Source organism: Carassius auratus, chromosome 25 (genome assembly GCF_003368295.1).
Source record: "Carassius auratus strain Wakin chromosome 25, ASM336829v1, whole genome shotgun sequence".
In the NCBI taxonomy this organism is placed as follows: domain Eukaryota; kingdom Metazoa; phylum Chordata; class Actinopteri; order Cypriniformes; family Cyprinidae; genus Carassius; species Carassius auratus.
In genome coordinates, this window is record NC_039267.1 from 17,843,327 (window position 1) to 17,866,013 (window position 22,687).

Here is a 22,687-nt window from a genome sequence, read left to right on the forward strand (position 1 = left end):
AACGGCATGAACGAGATGCCTGTGGAGCGAGATGGACGATCAAATTCAACAACAGCTCGCAAAACATTTCAGATCGTGTGATCGCCTGACATTAGCAGGAAAAAGGCATGCCAGCTCAACAGGCAACAAAGACGAACTTGCTGACAGTCAACGGGGCCAACCCAAAGAGTTGGTTCAGGTGTGGTAGTTTCAGCTAAACCCTGCAGGAAAAGAAGCAGATGAAGAAGTTTGGTGTAAAGTTCATGGATACACTTGTGATTTGTGCCACCACATACTTTTCAATGAGCTGAAAGCAAACAACGTCTTTCACGTTATCATCCAATTTCATCTCTACATAAACATGGCCAAGTATGCTGGCTAACTGACAAATTTGCACACTAAACATAAACCATTTCAAATTATGGTATTGTACCATTTTAGATATTTTTTTTTACCATTTACTGACCAAGATTTCACAACAGTTGCTAAAATGTAAAAGGCGTGTAATGTAACTGATTCGATTCTATCGGATCTGAATTTGGAAGGAAACCGCGACGTCACAATATCCCTGCACCTCCAAAAAAATTTCATAGCCTTTTTAAAGATCCAAACATTAGAAATGCAGTGCCAAGCATCTTATTCTCAGAGGAAACACAGGTAAATACAAAGTTCTGTCATGAAACTCTAGATGGCGCAGACCAATAGGTTCTAAATCAATCTAAAATAATGACATCATCAATTTCTTGATTGGTTTCTTTTCATATCAACAGTCAATGAGCTTGTTGCTCAACATTCAAATTAGGGCTGGGACAATGCATCGAGGTCATCGATGACGTCGACGCAAAATATGCGCATCGATTTGTCTACCGCATGTTTTTATTTCTCTAAAAAAACGTTTGCAAAACGTTTACCTTAAGTGCGCTGAATATACGCGATAGCCGGATCAACATTCTGTCCAAAATTATATAACCAATCCAGGGGTTTTTCTGCATTGATCTTTTTTTTGGGCGGCTGTCAAAGCCTTATTTGATCGGTGAGTGATGTAGAATGACAGGGCGCGTATGAGAGAGAGCCCCGGCTGAGCCCGCACTCACAGTCTTCAAACAACACGAGCGCTTCTTGCTCTCTCTCTCCCTTGTGTGTATTAATCAAAAACATTAAACACGATAGAAAAAGGATGAAACACCAAAATTTCACGCGCGCTCGCACACTCGCAGTCTTCAAACTACACGAGCGCTGTCTTGCTCGCTCTCTCTCTCTCTCTCTTTTTCTCTCTCTCCCTCATGCATATTAACCAAAATCATTAGAGACGATAGAAAAAGGGCGGAACGCCAACATTTTACGTGGAGCATTCAGAGATTTTTTTTTTTCTCCATGACAGGCTTCTGGCTCCCACTGTTAATATTTTTTTTAATATTTACATTTTTTTTGGAAAAGCACTCTCTGTATTAGCCTAAAGCGCTCAAGTTTACATTGGTTACTGCATTCTTTCAATTGCTCTAAACAAGTATTTTGGGTGACCTTTTTTATTGAATGCTAGACATCAAATTGTTGTTATTTTCATCTGAAAGAAGAACTTTTTTTCAGTAAGCTAGGCCCTATGTGTTCAGTAAGCTTGTTTCAGTAAGATATGTGTTTTCAAGGCTTCAAGGTTTTATTGAATGCTATCTCTATACAAGTGCAAAGTAATGCATTCTTAGTCAGTCTTTTATTTTGTAATTTTAAGAGCAATAAACATATATTGCAATGTTAAGGAATTCATGTTTTTTTTCATTCAGATATGTATAAATTGTTAGTATTCAATTAATGGGGAGATAATCGAAATCGAATCGGTCTGGAAAAATTCATTGTTAGATTAATCGATGCATCGAAAAAATAATCGCTAGATTAATCGTTTAAAAAATAATCGTTTATCCCAGCCCTAATTCAAATACTTGGCTAGTGCATGCTGTAGCAGTTGCAGCACGCTTCAGAAATCTCCTCCCTCTTCCCCAGCTCCACCTGTATAGATCTGCTAAGGAGTTATTTCATGTATGCTACATAAGGAATCTATTTCATGTTTTATATATAAAGCAGCAGTATTTCCTACATGCTCACAGCAGCATTTCATTCTTTATAGTGGAAAAAGATTTTTTTGATTTTTTTTTTTTTTTTACACACACACACACACACAAAAAGGTTCTTTTAAGAACTGATCACTAGAGGGTTCTTAAAAAGGCTCAAAGTGATTCTATGGCATCATTGCGAAACAAACCTTTTGGAACATTGGATTTTAAGAGAGTAGACAAACCTATTTGAGAACCACGCATTAAAAAAATGCTCTTTTTACATAAAGTGTTGAAATTTCATGAAATCCTCCTTAAATAATGTTATCAAACAATGAAACCATCACTTGCTGTCCGTTACATCAGTCTGTATCGCTTTGAGGGACTTTCAAAGTTGGTTTGTGCATAAACGGCACTCTTTTATCCAGATAGCATTTATACTGAGGAAACAGTGACGGTTTAAGACAGGAAGTGGTCATAAACGTCCTGTTCATTTAGAGACTAGCACTTCGAATCATCACTATTCCGATCATAACATCATATCTTATCTTATGCTAAACCAAAAACGCTGTTACACAATGATTCAAACCCTTGTGTACTGCTTCTGCTCTCTTGATTACTAGTCACTGTAATGTATGTGTTCAGTGTGTGTGAACAGCATAGTGCGCATATAATGTGTGATTTTTTTTTACTCAACTTATTTTGTCCGCAAGGTGGCGACACTTGCTGCACCGTTGTTTTGCAGTGAAAAAAAAAAAAAAACTTAAGAGACAAAACAACAACTACTACAGACGCTACAACAATAGATGCCTGAGTATAGCATTTGTGTGAGGGGGTTTAGAGAGGTTTGCAACTTAAGTTTAAAGCCAAGACCATTTTTTCACAAATAACTTCTGGATAGAAATAGCACTGGACAAGGGTGAAATGTTCTAGTGTGCATGTGTCGAGTGAATGTGTTTGTGCACAGCTATCAAATGGTGTTTACTTTGAAAACTGTGCATTTGTTTGAACACTTACACTAAGGTTACAGTCAGACTGCAGAAAAAAGTTGCCCAAATCATTTATTTCATGTTTTTGTTCATGAAAATGTGAACAGCACAAATAACATGGAATCTGAAATGTTCAATTTTGACTTGGGCCCACTTCTACATGTGGTCCTAAATCTGATTCAGGTCAGATGTTTTGCAATACAACCTCATTTCTAAACAGCCATATTGGAATTTCTGCAACTTATGTAAGCCTACTAGTTCAACATTCACCCTAATTCTCCACTTATGGGATACACTCCAAAGATTTTTCAAGTTCACAAGAAACTTGACTAATGTTCACAGTTAATTCCAGTAGAACTTGACATTAGCGTGTTGCTAAGCTAACAGCACAAAAAATAAACTAAAAAGTTGCAAAAACACTAAGAAAATTAACCATGGTTTAAAAAAAAAACATAGATACTATAGTGACATCAAGGTAGCCTCAACTTACCCATTTGCTGCACTAACCATAGTTTAACCATGGTACTTGTAGTAAAATTATTGTAGTACTTGTACAAATTTATTCAAATGGTAATCAATGGCAAAAACCTGGTTACTACTACATGGTTACTACACTACAATAAATCCATGGTTATGCCACAAAAATGACACACAAATATGGTGAAAATGCATTTTAAATAAACTCTTCTGTCAGCTTTTGTTGTTGTCTTTTTTATATAGAAGTTGGCAGTCACCGCCAGCATTTTCGGTCATTTTCACAAAATTTTAATTGCCCCCCAGAAATGTTATATTGTTTGAACATCTGAACATGTAATAAAGAACAGATCCTTAAAAAAGGATAATAAATCAAATATATATCCTGAATATATTGAAAGTGGGTAAATTTCATAAAAAAGCAACACTGAACCAAAAGTTGTGAAAATCACGTTTTTGTCGACGTCTATGTCTGGATCTGTAGTAGTGATTTCATCTAAATCCTCAAAACTGTACAGTCATAAATAACTGTACTTTCTTTTAACATGGTAACATTAGTTCTTATTTAATACTGAATTATCTTACACATTCATCTGCTCACATAAGTAATCTCTTGTTTCTGCTTCTTCGCCATGTTTGATCCAGAGATTCAGCACTCTTTCAGAAGAGGCGTGATAGCGCCTCCTACCAAATAAGCTGGAAAGTTCTTGGCAGGGAAAGAGTTAATCTAATATGTTTCTATATAATACATACAATCCACATTTTATAAAAAAAAACATTTGCTCACATGAAATATACAAATCTAAAGTTCACGTAATGAAAATACTCAACTCGAATAACTGAAAGAGATCGTTTGTAGTGATACTACTGTAGTTCTATTTGAGAGCAACAGCAGACACGCAAACGCTTTTATCCCTACATCCAGAAACATTACATCATCTCCTTTACAGCCTTTTGTCATCCATACTGTCTGAATATGGTCTTAATAAAATCATGACGTCTTCTTGTCTGGCCTTATTTACACAAAGAACTATTTTCAGAGTCTGAGAATGATAATGCAAGCATGGATATTGAAAAATAGTTCATATTTCATGGACCCAACAGCAGTATCCATGCAGCAGTTGAGCAACAGAGAAATCTTAGCTAACACCACTAATAATTACATCCCATACTTTAATGAGTCTTATATTAATATATAGTAGTCTATTTTTAGATGACAGATGTGTTTTTTTCTATACCAAAGGTGCTGTCTCAGCTTCAGTGTTAACTTTCCATGTAAAGGGTGACACATTTCTAATTTAAGCTTACTGAAAAACACTAAATGAGCTTTAAGGAAGTCTTAAGCTTTAAGGGTGACAGCCGCTTCAGCGCAAGCAGCCACATAATCAAAGATTCGCAAAAGTGCTGAACTTTCCCCAAATCCTGACTGAAATAAACGTAAGCTTCTTTTCACTGCTGACATATTTGGATCAAGCAGCTTAGTAAGAAGTGAGAGGAAAGAAAAAAAAAAAAGCTTCATTCTGAAAACTACTGTGAGGATTTCTACAAACTCATCACTTTGAGAGCAGTACTCTGCTGTGACGATTACTATTGACAGAAAGTCATTATTATAGGGAGCATAAAAAAGTTGGTATTTTTGGAATGTAAAGTGTGTTTTAAAGGGTTGGGGTTTAAAGGGTTTAAAGTTTGGTCTCTATATGCAGGTTAAATAACATCTCTTTTGTGAAACATGCCATCATTTGATTGACAGCAGGAGATTCCTGTTGGACCAGTGCATAGCAGCTGCACACTTCTTTAATGCTTTTAAGTTGTGTAGGAAGGCTGGGCATTTCAAGTCATTTTTATTTTGACCATTTATAATATTTACAGTATCATTTGCTAAGGTCGATGGATTTTTTTAAATCATTTTGACTATAATATATATTAAATACATATAAAATGTGTAATATATATTAAATACATATAAAATTATATTATCTAGAAACAATGGACAATGAACAGCTGTGGCTCAGTGGTAGAGCATTGCGTTAGAAGTGCAAAAGGTTGTGGGTTCGATTCCCAGGGAACACGTTAGATTAAAAAAAAAAAGTGTAGTGTGAATTCACTGTAAGCCACTTTGGATAAAAGCATCTGCTAAATACATTAATGTAATGTAAATATATTATATTATAATGCTACATTGTTATAGTGTAATGATACTATATTTTATTAACAAACAGAGTGAGCGAGAATATGTGAATATTACTGTTGGTTACAATATATACACAATATAATGTTTAAAATTGGTTTATTATTATAATTATTATTATAATTAGACAACAATATATTAGAAAATTTTTACCATTTAAAATATATATCTCCTTGCTAAGTAATTTTGTTGAAATATTATGAAATATTCTAGTTATATAATTTAATCCATACTCAAACATAATATACAATATATTAAAAAGAAAAATGAAGACATGTGCATGCAATTTTGTTTTAGTTTTCTACATTTTGATTAAAGTCACATAAAAATAGTAAAAAACTATTAATTAAATATTATTAATAATAATTACTACTAAGGTAATGACCAATATGCATTAATAAAAGCATTAGTAAAAGGCAATATTTTTATTAATATTATACTAATGTAATGACCAATATGCGTTAATAAGTGTAAAACAAAAAATAAAAAGTAACATTTATAGAGTTAAAAAAGGGCTCTTCTTTCTTTTATTGTTATTATTTATGTTACATCACAAATAATGTTTTTTTTTTTTTTTTTTTAAGTTAACTTTAACAACCTATTAAAAAAACATTAATTATTTATAATAATTTTATGGCCAGTAAAAAAAAAAAAAAAAAAAAAACATATATATATATATATATATATATATATATATAATTTATAAAAGCACACACACACACACACACACACACACAAAAGTCACTGTAACAAACAAATCTCCATATTCATCGGGAAGAAGGAGGCGGGAACCGGCGCACAATCAAAAACGTTTTAATATTCAAAAGTAAACACAAAACAGCGCGTCAGCCCCTCACGGCGACTGACGCGCATAAATAAAAAGCAAACATAAAATAATGTCCCAGGCCTGGTCCTCTCTCGTCCTTCACGGTCGTCACTCCAGTTTTATATCCTTCCATCTCCTACGTGGGACTCGATACTAGCGGTGGGGCTCAGGTGTAGCTCATCTTCAATCACTACACCTGGCCTCACTCCTTGTTCCCACGCCTCTCGGCCCCGCCCCACTCGCCACATACCCCCATCGCCCCTCGCAGGCCGGGGGGTACTCCCGAGACTGCGCTCTACTCCCCCCCCCCCCCCTTCCCTCCGGGGGAGACCGCTCACGGGGACCTGCGGGAACCTGGGGGTAGGACAGACGAGGCGAGAGAAAAGGAGATGGAAGGAGGAGCGACAGGGACGAGAGAGGGGAGAGAGGAAAAAAAAAAAAAATCCGGTTCCCAGACGCACTGCTGCTCGGCCCTCCACCGGCTGGGTGATCTCCTCCGCGGTGCCCGGCGGTGGCACTGGACGGCCCTCGGCGGACGGCACGACACTCCTCCGCCGCCCGGTGGACGGCGACGGCTCCTCCGATTTTGGGCAGCGGCAGGAGTCCCCCGTTCCCTGCCCCTCCGGATTCCGTCACGGAGGCGGCAGGCTCCGGCCCCCTGGCGAACGGCGCCGACTCCTCCGCTCCCTCACGGACGGCAGCCGCCCCTCCTTGTCGTGGGCGGTCGGCAGCGAGCTCGCCCGTCCCCGGCAACTCGCTCCAGCCCACCGCCTCGAGCGTCCATGGCGGCACATACTTCGCCTCCTCGAGGGCACCGCGGATTCACCACAGCGGCGAGGGATCTTCAGCAGCGCGTCCCTCCTTCTCCCGGGTTTCGGCACCACTGTAACAAACAAATCTCCATATTCATCGGGAAGAAGGAGGCGGGAACCGGCGCACAATCAAAAACGTTTTAATATTCAAAAGTAAACACAAAACAGCGCGTCAGCCCCTCACGGCGACTGACGCGCATAAATAAAAAGCAAACATAAAATAATGTCCCAGGCCTGGTCCTCTCTCGTCCTTCACGGTCGTCACTCCAGTTTTATATCCTTCCATCTCCTACGTGGGACTCGATACTAGCGGTGGGGCTCAGGTGTAGCTCATCTTCAATCACTACACCTGGCCTCACTCCTTGTTCCCACGCCTCTCGGCCCCGCCCCACTCGCCACAGTCACATTTAAGAAGATATAGCCTTTAACAACTTTGATAACAGAGATTTAGCTAAGTTTCAGTGTATTTTGTTGGCATCTACAGCAAAGAGCGACACAAAGAAAAATCGATTCGCAGACCTTGAGGAGCGTTAACTAGACAACTACATGGTGCAAAAACAAGTAGTGAAGCAGTCCAGTAATTGTGCATTCCTCCAATGATGACATAACAAAAATGTCTGTCAGCAAACAACACAAATCATCAAGGCCTCCGATTCATTTACACAGAAAAGAAAACAGTCAGACAAGACAGAGCCATGAGGGACATCAGAGACAAGAGACAGATATGTGTAAAGTGAATGTGAGGGAATGACAGTAGAAAGCAGGAGTGTGTTTGGGAAACGGTGGTGTAAGAATCGCCCTCTGCTGGTGTAAACCAGCATCAACTCTCCATCTGTACCTGTCAGCAGAGACACCCTGTGGAAGGAGCCGTCCAGCTTGCTCAGGAGGATGTGGACAAAGCTGTCTTTGGGAAGCTGCCCGGCATCTTTCGTGCCCTGATCGTACACCACCACCTCCTGTCTGCATCCCAGGTCCACCTTCAGAGCACAAACACACAGGAACCCATCAGCAGGACGTCACAGATACAGGCACAGCAAGCTGAGTGCAAATAATATGGAACAGATACATGTGCATGTGTGTATATAAAATAGTGCTGTCAAATGATTAATCGCGAGTAATCGCATCCAAAATAAACGTTTTTGTTTACATAATATCTATGTGTGTACAGTGTATATTTATTAAATATATATATATATATATATATATATATATATATATATATATTACAAACACATGCATGTATATTTTTAAAAGTAAAATATGTTATGTTTATATATTAAATATATATATATATATATATATATATATATATATATATATATATATATATATATATATATATATAAATACACTTATATAAACATTAGGGGTGCAACTGTTCACAAAATTCACGGTCCGGTTCAATACGACACAGTGGTGTCGTATTTCGGTTCAGTTCGGTATGTTCGGTACGGGGCTAATTGGTTACGTCGCAATGTTGGAAATATTTCGATGATGGCAAGCCAATGGATATCACACACGAGCAACATGCAAACTTTGCACTAGAGTAATGTCGGTGAACGTCTTAATCTGAGTCAATTCAGTAAGCAGAAAGTGAAAGTAAAAACACAATGATGGAGTAATGACGGAGACAACGAGAGACGAATCTACTTCAACATATCCTGATAACGGTATTTAGCTAACGGTTTTAATTTATTCTCTTAATATTTCTAATATTACATAGTTGGGGGAAAAAAAAATCGGTGTTTGAAATAAAAGCTTTTTATTTATTCAATTTTTGTTGATGACTGAAGTGTTAATATTTTAATCATAGACCTATAATTCATGGTATAATAGACCAGTTTTAAAATACCTTTTATTAGTAAATAATAAAAATAGTAAATATATAAGTAAATATATAGTCTAATCTTTGCAGCAAGTCAGTTATTTGGTAATTATTGCAGGCCAAATTAATTGTATTTTCTTTAATAATAAAAGTGACTTCATAATAATAGTAATATTAGGCCTAATAAAATAAGTTTATAATATATGTCGTTTGGGCTGCCTTGTTGCACTGAGAACATTATATTACACACACTTTAAGATGTTTTATTTCCCAAATGTAATAGATTTGGTCCAACGAATCGAATCGTTCGTGTTGTAATGCGTACCGAAACGAAAGCCCTTGTACTGAACAGTTCAATACAAATGTGTATCTTTACACCCCTAATAAATACATAAATGTAATACATGAAATATTTTCAAAATATAAACACAGTACACACACATATATTATATAAACGAAAACTTTTATTTAGGATGTGATTATTTAATCGTTCGACAGCACTACAATATATACACACAAACTATTTTCTAGATACAATACTTCATATCCAATAGGTGTAATACTTGCAGTTGAAAATATATTATTATAATATACTGAATTATATGGGATGAATATTCAAATGTTTACATAATTCATATTTTAATAATACATATTTACATAGTATATTGATAAGGCTGTTGAACTGTTGAATTGACTATACTGTATATTTTAATAATAAAATAAATATTAATTGAACATTAATATGCTTATGTAAATAATAATTTATTTAAATATTACACTCAAAGATAGACAGATTGTGAAACGGAGAGGGAGACAACATTTTGGCCAGGCATGAGTGATTCCTGACCGATTAATCAGTTTGTCCGGTTTTATCAATCACTAACAGTTCTGATAATGATTATTATACTGTATTTTGAGAAATGCATTACCTTTTTAATATGCTTTTTTATTTACGTAATGCTCTCTGACAAACATGCAAGAATCAAGAGCAAAGAGGGATCTTATATTCCTGCTCCAAATGCCAATCTTTTGCAGATAACGCGTCTTTTGCACATAAAGTGGTGTTTGCGAGGCTTTAGCGCGTGCATCAGTGCGTAAGACCTGAATCTGAATATATGTGTGTGTGTGTGCGTTTGCCATGCAGCAGGAGCGTGAAGCTGTGTGTGTGTGTGTGTGTGCCTGCACGCGAGCCCCGCTGTCTCAATGTTGTCAGGCAGTTTTTAATCACATGACCATCAGCCAGAGCCGCTGCAGAATGACTCACTACAATACTGGAGCACTACTGGAGAAAACACAGCGAGAGGAGAGGAGGGGAGGAGAAACCAGGCCAGTAACAGAGGATGAAGAAAGATGGAGGGACAGAAAAAAAGGGATGAGAAGAGGACAGTCATGCAGGGAGAGAAAACGCACAATATTGGTCATTAATAATAGAGAATGGGAGTGTAGCAACATTATCAATGACTACAGTATAAAATAAAAAAAGCTGCAAAATAAGCCAAGTATGACTTATTTTCCTCTGTGGAAAACGAAAGGAGAAATTTTGAAGACTGTCCAATTGAAATGGAAAGGAAATGAAGTTTTCAAGATTCACAAATGGCAATTTAAGTTGCTATTAAATAAAAATCCATTCAAGCTTCCATTAGTGAACTTATGAGAAAAGAAGAGAATAGTGATGCTCCAGAAGTGATTTTTCCCCCAAAACCAAAGTGAAAGTTTTTATTTATCAGAAATTTTAAATCCAAAATATTGTTTTGGTAACTGAATTAGGTAAATGAATGCTTCATGCTACTCAGTGTGTTGTATTCTCAGGTGATACATTAAATGAGTCTTGAAAAATGTAGAAAGGTTCTGTCAACAAGACTCCTAACAGTTTTTCAGGTGAACAAATTTTACATCTTGCATCCACGTGTTCCACATTATGTGCACAAAACTGACACGGACACAGTCTAAATGTAAATGTAAAACCGTGGATTCGAACAGTGACTTGGGCCCTCCTTTTTGTGTTGATTTTTGGTTCAGAGACTTATTTTAAATGTACATTTATTGATGTCCGGTCAAATGAAAAAGCCCTTTTTCCTTTTATTAAACTAAGTAAAAAGAAAAAAGTAAAGAAAAGATTTTAAAGCATTTACTACATTCCAATGCAACTGAAAGGTCAACTCAAGTGCATTGCATTGTGCAATATTCACTGCACTGTGTTAAAAAATAACAGCTACACAAACTTTTTCAGTTTTCAAAAGAATATTTTGCAGAAATTTCTGCGCATCATCAGATTTGTGATTGAATAACTCTTTTCAAATGAGATCTTTAAAATGAATCAGTTACACTTCAATAATACTGATTCAGAGTGGGATAATAATATACAGTATTAAATTATTGGGTGATTATGATGATATTTCTCCTTTTCTGGACTGATGTGTTTTGTTATAATCACAGTTGTGCGGTGTGAACGTCCCTATCTGCACAGAATTAGAATGATTATTAAAACTGCTAACCCTTACACATTAATCTTTAGATAGAAGGTCAGATCTTACTTAACCTGGCCTTTACTCTAAACAGCACTGACCTGGTTTCAATGGACTTCAGTCAATTGTATCTCCAGTATGATGTTATCATATTTCCTTTCATCCAAGTAATGTCTTCACAACATATTATATTGATCATATCTTTCAGAAACAGCACCTCGCAGCCTTGCAAATGCAGGGTGGATCTACAAGTAAGAAAGAAGGCGAGAAGATATACGTGTGAGAAACCGAAAGTCTGTGTGTGTTACACCAGCTTGGCATTGTGCCTAAAAGGTGATGTCACCTGCCGAAAGTGGGCGGCGGTGGAAGATTACCGTGTTTTCCTGCCAGCCCAACTCCACTGACTGTGAAAGTTAGATAATAGCACCCCAGTCCTGGTTTTAAAGGGCCTGGAGAAGGTTTACACCTATCGCTCGTCATGTACTTTGAGCGATTACGCAAGTGAAGCTTAGCTGTTAGGTAAGCTATTAAACTGAGGCTGCTGATTGACAGGGGCCCTGTCTGTCTCTCACAGGCCCCTCCCCTTCTGTACAAGGTGTTCCGCCTTAATGGGATGAAGGCTAAATCTAGACGGTGACATCACCACCTGAGGATTATGGGCTCTCGTGAAGGCCTGCTGAAGCCTGGGTCCCCTGTAGGGCACACACACCTAGGACACAGCTGGTTTTTAACAAAAAGTCCTGGCCAACTGTGGCTTTCTTTGAAATTTTAAAATGCTTTCCCCTTTCTTTCTTTTAAATTTAGTGTTAAAGATTTTACAGCTCATTAATTACACTACAAACGGAAGATCATCTTAAAGGCACTGCATTGTGGGATATCCACTGCAGTGTGGTGAATATATAAAATATATAATGGCTTATGTAATGTATGACTTATTATCTATTATTTTTTTAATTTTTTTTAGACAATAAATATGTAATGTACTGTATGATGTAAAATATTTATTTCAGTTATTTTTAAACAATATACATGTACTGTACAATGTATAATACCGATTATTTTATTTATTAATTTTAGACAATAAATATATAGTATACTGTAAGAAGTATAATATCTATGATATCTAAGTATAATATCTATTTTGTTTAAATATTTTAGACAGATATATATTGTATAACATTTATTTGAGTTATTTTTAAACAATACAAATAACGTAATATATTTAACAATTATTTTAGACCATAATATATATTTTGTAATTTATAATGTATAATATGTATTTTATAGATTTTTTTAAACAATACACAATGTACTGTATATCGGTTTTATGCAATAATTATTTCAGGCAAGAAATATATAACGGCCTGTATACAGTATAATATTTGTTAATTATTTCAGATAATAAATAATGTACTGTACATATGTATTTGTTCCTGTGGCTCAAGTGGTAGAGCATTGTGTTAGCAGCGCAAGGTTGTGGGTTCGATTCCCAGGGAACACATGTTAGGTAAAAAATGTTAGCCTGAATGCATTGTAAGTCGCTTGGATAAAAGCATCTGCTAAATGCATAAATGTAAATGTCCTCTTTCACACAAATAGTATATCTATTGGAACAAACACAGTTGAAATAAAATATAACTATAACATCGTTGTAGATTAATCATGCGTTTCATGCATACAGAAATGAACACAATGTGAATAGCATACAGTACATATTACATACTGAAGAAATATTAAAAATAGTACGGTAATATGCTATTCTGAACACAGCCAAAGACACCTCAAAAATCCTGTCAGCAAATGCTATGGGGTTGTAATTAGGTACCCTCTTATTACTAAACCAAGCCATAGAGAGGTTCAGTAATAGTTAGTTGTCACCCGCAAAGACGAGCGTGTCAAATAGCTACATTTTCCAAGAGCCACACGATGGTCCCAAGGTCACCCGAAACATTCAGATCGTTTACATGCTGTGACATCAGCAGGATTAAAAAATGGCACGTTCGGTTTCTATTTGTGTCACCTGTCGGGCCTGTGTGGCCACTTATATCCTGAGACCATTTGACCAGTGCCATTCACTTCTCGTCTGCCTCGTTTGTTATAGCTAATTTAACTTGTTGACAAGTATGTCCTCTGTCCCTTCACACGTTCAGTAGACACATCAGGACATAGTCAACAACGTAGGAGTCATTTTTCACATCAAAACATGTAGAAAGTTACAGGATGGGAAGCTACTTACAGCTTTTTAGTCTGTTGCTGCTCAAGTTAGGGTTAGTAGATGAAAATTATTTTTTTTTCCAAACAATAATTAATATCTATTATTATCAATATCAATGTTGCAACGTTAGCATCATTATCAAATTCTAATTAATCTTCTTATTCAATAATATCACTAATAACTATCAGATCATGCAATATATAATCATATCGTAATGCAATATATAAATTTTTTTTGGATTTCTATAATTTTGCTTCTTTTTTTCCATGATGCTGCCTGCATTAAGCAATTTGTAAATAAAACAGGAAAGAGTTTGATTATAAAAATCCCAAAGACTTAAATTGAAAAAGGAATCCATGCCAACAAATGGCATCAAAATATCACAGACTTAAGTGTAGGCTCATTTGATTTAGTCACTACCCACAAGCTAGCAACTCCCACAGACAACACTAGCAACCACATTGCATCACCCTTTTATTATGTCAAGGGGTTTTGCACGCACAAGGACCACTGATGTTTTCTTGATAGAATATTCAACCCTATTCATTTCTACATGCAAAATGTAAAATTTTTGAAATAAAAGGTGATGTTCTACAAAGAGGACGAGATAACGGCCTGGAGAATAAGCTTTCTGTCTTTGTTCAGTCCGTACATCCTTAAGATCTGCCTATTCGGCTGTCTTCGCTCTGGGCGATCTCATAGCCATCTGTCAGTACCAGCTCAAAGGAACATTCAGCAGCACAGATTACCATAAGACTGTTCGTGGCTGCAGAGGAAGTCCTGCTCCTGTACCATTGCACTCTATCTACTGCACTTAACACTGACCCATTTACAATGCAGGCCAGGCAATCGGTGCATATGGTGCCTTCCGCTGATGTAATCTGAAATGGGCCGAACACAGAGCCATGGGGGACCTCGGCATTATCTCAGTGTGGATGTGTGCTGCTCATCCATTAATACCCTCTTTCACTTCCTCCCTTTATTCACACTCACAATGGACCACACTGGTGGCCTTTGGTTGTGGTGATGTCGTTACTTTCAGCTAACACATTGATGCTACAACTTCTGGCAATGGCAGCTGTCCAAAGCAGTGGGGGGTGAAAGGGGTAGGGTTTTGTCTGGATCTTGCACTAGTCGTGTAGACGATTTGCACGTGCTCTGCTAGCGTTCTGCCAGTGGCCACACTAAAGATTATGATGTCATGCTCATCCAATAACAAAGAGTTTCCAGAATTCGCCCCATCCCACCTCCCCCCACTTACACCCAGATAGCTCCAGCTTTATCCAGGACTTGCATTAATCACGAGCATTATCCTCTTTACTGAGGGAGATAATAAAAGCCACACAGCCTCTAGGCTCAGCTATGGAAAGAAATAGGGAAGGCAGCGAAAGAGTGACCCAAGAAAACACTGCCACTCTGTTAAATTCAGATGGATCTGGTTTTGGCTAGCAGATCCGAATCAAGTGCCCTTTTTTTGGGAAACAAATAGCACATAAAGGCCAAGGGCTGACATGCTTAGGGCAAGCACCATATTACTGTTTATATATATTATATATTTTTTGTTTTAACAATTTGTTTACACTTTTTTTTAAATACTTTTTACTAAAATATAAAATCCATAAATACCAATCCCAGCTTGTAGGCCTGCTCATATTTAAAATATATAGCTTTTCCAAAGTGTAAAGTTGCAGCATCAACAGTTTCAGTTGTTAGACCTGCTCAGTTTTCGTTATTGCGTTGGACTGATCGGAATTAAGAGCAAAGGTCTGTTTAAATGCCGATGGGAGCTGCGTTTGAATTACAATGCTGTTTTTCCTAGTTGTAGTGATGTTCACACTCGCGTGATGCCTTCTGAAAACCTTAAGCAGGTGACACACTGGAATATTGCACCTGTCAAGCATAGTCTATTTTGCCGTCAATATTGTTGACGGTGTCCATTATCAGTAGGCTTTATATTTATGCTCAACATAAAGTATGGATATTGTTGTCGTGAAGACAAGATCCTGGTCTGTCGGCGGCCTCCCTCTATGTCACCTACAGCAGCAGCAGTGCGCCAGCGCCACGTCAGGCACGATTCTGGTGTGTAAAGACACAGAAAACGCGAGGCAGCCATCACGCAACTGACATGCAGCAGAAATGCCACGCTCACACCGCGCAGCCAGTGTGTCACCGGCCTTAGAATCAGCTGCAGGTCGGGATTTGCGCTGAAAGCGGAGACTTCCACCACTTAATATGTTCGTTTGGAAATACGAAAATTTACCTATGTTCCGTGCACAAAATATTGCATTCATATATAAATGAAATATAAACATCAATTTGAAACCTTGTATTAACCCAAAATTAGGGGTGCTCCGATCACAATCGGCCATAATGCGCATCTCGTCAATAAAGCCGGTTACTACACAGAGCCGTTGTTAACTGAGAAGATGTGCAAATAAACGCTGAAAATGAACGTGGATTTGCGCAGCTTCTCAGTTAACAATGGCACTTCACTCCAAAATATCAAGAGGTGCTAAATAGTTTAATTAGTTTAATAACATGTTCCTGTAGCTCAAGTGGTACAGCAGCATTGCTTAGCAAGAGCAAGGTTGGGGGTTCGAATCCCAGGTAACACGTTAGGAGAAAATTGTTAGCTTGAATGCAATGTAAGTCGCTTTGGATAAAAGCATCTGCTAAATACATACATTTAAATTTAAGTCCATTACTTGCAAACTCAACAACAGGTAACATCTTACAAATTGCTAGCCAATTTATTTTAATTACAAAAAAAAAAAATCACAAGAATGACACCAACTCTTTGCATTGTTGGCTTTCAGTTTTCATTAGTGGTGAATTAAAAAAATCATACTACAATGTGGTGCGATTTGTTTTTTGTCAGAAAGCGAGGTGCGCAATAAAGGCAGATCAGTTTTTGACAATGACCTCATCAGCTGTGGCAGGGACTTTTACATGACATCTGTCGGTGGTTGGATTTCCCCCTAAGAGTTCTGTCAGTTTCACAGAGTGCCTAAAAATATAAAGACTTGGCATGCCAGGCGGGTTGGAAAAATGATGTCATATTCGATGCAGAAGTCATGGAAAACTCAAGTCTCCAATTTCTTAGCCTCTGATAACCAATAAATCTATAGTGGTCCTCCAAATTTAGAAATGCTAGCTGCTAGCAAGAGACCCTTGACTTAATCTGACCTTCTCAAACATTTTCTTCAACATCAGACTGACTACTACACATAATTAAAAACTCATTTTAGATGCGGAAGTGTCAAATACTATATGTGCACATGAATTTGACTGTATGTTGCACATTGGTGCCAAAACAGTGTCTCTTTAATGGGTGTTCACAAGTTCACTATAATACTGTGCACTGACATGGTTGTGAAGTCCACACAAAACTATTAGCATTGTAAACTGAACCCTTTAAAGGCTCACAGCTGTCCGCGTTCAGACATCAACCTCCTTTCTAAGGCCACCGATAGTTCCCCAATTTCTCGCTTACATGAACTAGCCACACACTCTCTCAAACACACAATTGATACCTTGACCTTTCCGTTGGGCTGGAGGAGCTCGGTAACTGACACCTTGTCCTGCTGAAGCCTCCTCTTGACCAGTTTGGAGCAGCAGATGTTGACAGCGCCATGCACATGCGAGGCGTTGTACTCCGAGAAAGTCCGACTGTCGATGACCAGCAATCGTCCGGCTCCACGCTGCAGAAGGCCCGCTAGCCGCTTGATATCCATGGCGCTGCGACGCCCCTTCTCCCCCGCCATGGAGGTACCCAGAACTCCTCTCTGGACAAGGGTTGCGCACAACGACAACCAATGCAGAGGCGGTGGATCAGTGATGATAAAATCACTGACGCGGGTCACAAAGAGACATCAAGGTGCACATGGTGTCTGGAAAAACAAAAAGTCAACAGTTTACATTTTTTATTTTAGACAGCACTTCAACATCAACAGTCATAAACGGACATTATTTTTGTGATGTAGTTCCTTATTTATTGTTTCTTGTAAGGAAAAACTAAGTATCTTCCTACTTATTTAATATTTGTTTTATTTTTGGCATATGTGCAATCAGTAATTGTTAGAGCAAAGACTGATGAGTTTATGTAAAAAACTAAAAACTATCATAAACATCTTTGGATTCGAAATCGAAACACTCTACAGAACTACATGAAACGAAATTCTTCTAGCTATGATAACCCAATATCATTTATTGTTGGGTAAATGACTAATTTGACAATGCAAATATATTTTAATGAAATTACTTTGCTAATTAATATTTAATTATATTTTGTTCGCCCAATCAATCAATGTCATGTGGTACAACCAAAATTTTCTTTTTAAATAAAATAGTAAATTATGTCAGTGTAAAAGTCAATAATTTGCTTAAAATATCAGATAATTTCACCTTTTTTATGTTTAATGAAGGTTAGTTGGTTGTAAAATGTCATGTGGTGTGACTCCCCAAAAACGTAATGATATTGATCCATTAATACATGATTGTAGAAGTAATTTTTATTTTTTTGAAAATAATAGATTGATAATGTTGTAAGAAAAATTTTACTACATTTTACCTTACAGTTACACAACATGACATTTTAGTCGTTAAATTTTAACTTTTCTTGTAAATGGTATTAAAGTTGATAACACTTTACAGTAATGATCTATTAGTTAATGTATTAACTAATATTAACTAGCAATTATTTTGTGTTTATTAATCGTAACATTAGTTCATGTTAGCTCATGTCCATTAAATAATACGAAGATGCAAATATTATTTTTAATTATGTATTAATAAATGTTAAAATTAATATTAACCGATATTAATAAATGTTTAAGTATGTGTCATTCTTAGCTTTTATTAACTAATTTTAACAAATAGGACTGTATTATAAGGTGCTACTGTATAATTTTTTTCTGAACAATATGAAGTAAACATGTTTACAAATACATGTACTGTTCTTTAACCTCTGCTCTTTCAAATGATTTTCTTTGCATTTCTTTAGGACAGTAAAATTTGACACTGACCGTGTGTCCCTATTATATTCTGAAGTCTGTCAGACCTCAATTCATAAAGTTTGCACTACGCTGATAACATTCATTATTGTAAACTAATGTGAACGCCTTCTTTTAATGTAAAGTCAATTTTTATCTTTCAGACCAACTACTGTCATTGCTGATTAACAGTGGGATGAGAAGCTTGCTTAGCAAGTTCATTTAATTAAATGACATGTGTAGAGCTAGCAATCTGAATTCATGGCACAAACATTTGAAGCTAACTTTTTCCAATTCCTTGAGTATTAAGCTTTTTTTAACACCACAGTAATGCAAAAATACACGTTAAGTGTTGTACAGGGCACAAAGAACTTGCAATTCACTGGCCAAGCATTCACATCTGCATTTGCATGTGTTTCTGGCCTAAAAGACACGAATGAAACAGGCGTTAGGGAGTATGCAGCCCGAGCAGCATCTGCTGTCACACCAAAACCTTCAATAAATTAATCGAGTGCCTCCTCTTATATATCGTCAGTGATCATGACAGCTACTCTTACCGGTTCAAACAATTAAACGAACGGTCAATTTCAAATATAGACCCCAAATGCTAATATACAAAGATAGATTTACTTAAAACTGATATGTTTAATGTTTAATAGAGTGTTTGTGTGTGTGTGTGTGTGTGTGTGTGTGTGTGTGTCTGTTTTCATGAAAATAATAAATAATAAATAACAGTTACTTAAAAACCCATGTAATATTTTTGAAGTTTGCATTAGTTAAACACTTGATTTTTCTACCAATAAAAAGAGTCGGCGTTGTTTCTGTTAAAAGTCTTAAAGATTTCAATATATAAATTTTCAGGATATAATTAAAATCTAGAAAAATTTTATAAAATATATTTAAGAATTATCAGACCATGGCACAACTACTGTTTATTTACCCTTTTTAATGTTGTATAAGCACCAAAGGCTTTATTCACGACAAAAAAATTAAATAAAAGCATAATACAATAACAACTACATAAAATCCTTCAGTTTAATGTTTGAGATAAAGTTGACTGTAAAATCATTATAGATTTAAATGCTTTTAATTACTATGTTTTTAAATGCTGTTTATTTTAGATACATTTACATAATCACAATTATTATTGCATAAAATTCTTCTGTAATTATCTTGTGTTTTAGTTTGTGAATATAAAAGTTCTGAATAAAATAGGAAAATAATCACATGAGATACAAACATAAAATGTAGAATTTACTATATGGTTTAAAATAGCTATTACTAAATGGATATTTAAAATGTAACATTTCCATTACATTCTTAGCAAAATAATTAAGTGGTCATTAATAAATTGACGAGTTATCATAGTTTCATGTAGCTAAATATTGTAATGTGTGTAAATCTGATCACCACTGTAAATAACCAACAAACTATTGATGCAATAATAAACCTGTACACGGTAAAACAATGATTTTTAGACTATTTTACAAGAAAATACTGTCAGTTTCAAAATTTCACGTTTAATTCAACGTTTCTTGCCATTTCAATGTTTGTCAAATTTACAAGCAATTTCTGAGTGAATATAGTCTCTACACCAACATTTTTCAGTCTAGGTTCATATTTATTTAATGGTTATCTATTTTATGAATGCAAAGCTCAGCAAATCTGCATCAGAAACATTTCATATACTGTTTTATATTACAGCCAGACAGGATGTGACGTTAGGAAACTGAAGCCATACAGATTATGTAACAAGACTGGAAAGAATGTGCCATTTATAGCCTCGGCTGCAAGGATCACATATAGTCTTTTCAATAATCTCATTACTGCAGAAGCACATTTAGTCTAAATATTCCACTTGGCAGACTGAACGCAGCTTTATATACTCCGTGTACGTGCATCTGTGTTGGAGGAAGGCATGTGTGAAGGAGGGCGAGCGATTGTTTATGACTGGATGAGTGGGGCGATGTCTTGAGTATGCAGTGACCTTCTGAACACTTCAATGAATCTCTACACCGCTCACTCCATTACATTATGAAGAGCAAAAGACTAAACCAGGAGCCAATCGACTCAAGCATGAGGGAAATATTCAATTGCACTGCAGAGAGATCAAATAATCATACAATCTTATAAAGAGAAAGCTTTCAAACATAATTTTCTTGCAGAAAAACTGAGTAAACTACAGGTAAAGAACACTTTACCTATAATGAAACGTTTACTCACAAATTCAGATTCTGTTCTTTATTTTCCATTATTTAACTTTTTGTATGGACTTCTTCTTTGGAACACAAAAGAAGATATTTTCAAGAATGTTTCATTATCAATGTTTCCATCCAAATGTGTGAATTTAATTTATGTGCAAAAATTAAATATCGCATAAAACATTTGCGAATAAAGCACCATTTCCATCCAACGACTCAAAGAGGACAAAAACGTCAATTCCTGACAAACTGGAACTAAATATCTCTAAGAAAACTAGGAGGATCCACTGAATATAATCATTTTCATTTATAATAAATTACTTGCGCTTCAGAGAGAGCAGACGTAACACAATTAATACGGTCATTGCCTTTAGAGGTGGATACCGTAATGTAAGACAGAAATTATACAGAAATACTTTGACGACATGAACAAAACAAAATATAGATGCTGTGAACGAGATCGGTCCGCTGGTTAGTCAGTTTATCTCATCTCATAGCGCAAAGTCACATTACTTTTTCAGAGCGCATCATGGAATTTATTCTGTAAATGTGTTTCCATCATAGTTTAAGCTCATTTTTTCTTATCGGATAAAAAGCTTCTCTTACTCAGTTGTGCGCAAAAGTTTTTTGATGCTTATTTTTTAATTTATGCAATTCCATCCAGCGTTTTTGTATGCGATAATCCAAAATGCACATTAAAATAGGTGGACGGAAACATAGCTAATAAAAATCAATGGTGTCCAAATTTGTCTTTTGTGTTCCACAGAAAAACAGGCATATGATTTTATTCAGACAGAACCATGGTTTTCTAAGTGAAAACTTAAATATATTATAGTAGATGATCAAAGTGCAACGTAATATCAAATATTCTCACACAAAATTGTTTGTGTGAGTTGTAGTCCTCCAAAGTCTGCTCTCCACCATTCTAGTCATTAAAAAACAGTCCCTCCTCCTCTCTCTTACTAAAGGGTAAGGGTAACCACACCAAAAGTGAAAGTGGAAAAAGGGAGCCTTCTCCTCCAAATGGACAAACATGTCACTCTATGACAAAGTCTGTTGGTTTAGAATTGATGCCTTTGGTGGAAGACTTTCATTTAACGTGTTTCCTCTTCTAATACTTCAAAAAAAAAAAAAAAAAAAAAAAAAAAGCTTTCTCGCTAACAGAGCTAGTTAGGTTAAGCGGGTGATCAAGATAAGCTCTTCTCTAACTGCCAAGTGCCAGACTGTAATCAAAGATTTGGACACGTAACTAGCTTTAATTTTGTTTTATTTTGTATTTTTAATTTAAATTATCATGATAGTTTAAAGTAGTTTTAATGGGTCAAAAACGTTCTCTATCTTAATTTTTTTTTTGTATTAGTTTTATAGTTTTTTTTTATTAGAACTTATCACCTTCGTTCTTTTTGACAAAATACACAATACAATAATATTAAAAAGTGGACGATTAATTAAATAAGTCCATTCAATATGGAGTAAAAATAAAAATACATTAATAATAGTAATGAATAAACAAATAAAAAATGATCGAGTTTTTGTTTGTTCTATAGTGCACATTTATTTCTTAATTGTTTATTTCTTTGTGAACATCCTTCATGTGTTCCCGGGGAATCAAACCCCCAACCTTGAGCAATGCTCTACCAATTGAGCTACAGGAACACTAATACTACTACTACTACT

At 36.1% G+C, this 22,687-nt stretch overlaps 1 protein-coding gene across 4 annotated transcripts in view; it reads right to left on the reverse strand.

The window, feature by feature from the left end:
- LOC113043575 (dual specificity protein phosphatase 8-like) overlaps positions 1-22,687 on the reverse strand; it is a 45,121-nt gene that overhangs the window by 15,615 nt on the left and 6,819 nt on the right. For 3 of the 4 annotated variants that reach the window (XM_026203043.1, XM_026203044.1, XM_026203045.1), the window contains exons 2-3: positions 17,352-17,708; positions 8,152-8,290 (exon numbers count right to left, since the gene is read on the reverse strand). In XM_026203043.1, the coding sequence (XP_026058828.1) occupies positions 8,152-8,290; positions 17,352-17,582 (370 nt within the window). In that variant the 5' untranslated portion in view covers positions 17,583-17,708. Of the gene's footprint in view, positions 1-8,151; positions 8,291-17,351; positions 17,709-22,687 lie in introns of those variants that run through there. The other variant, XM_026203046.1, reaches the window with a different exon arrangement.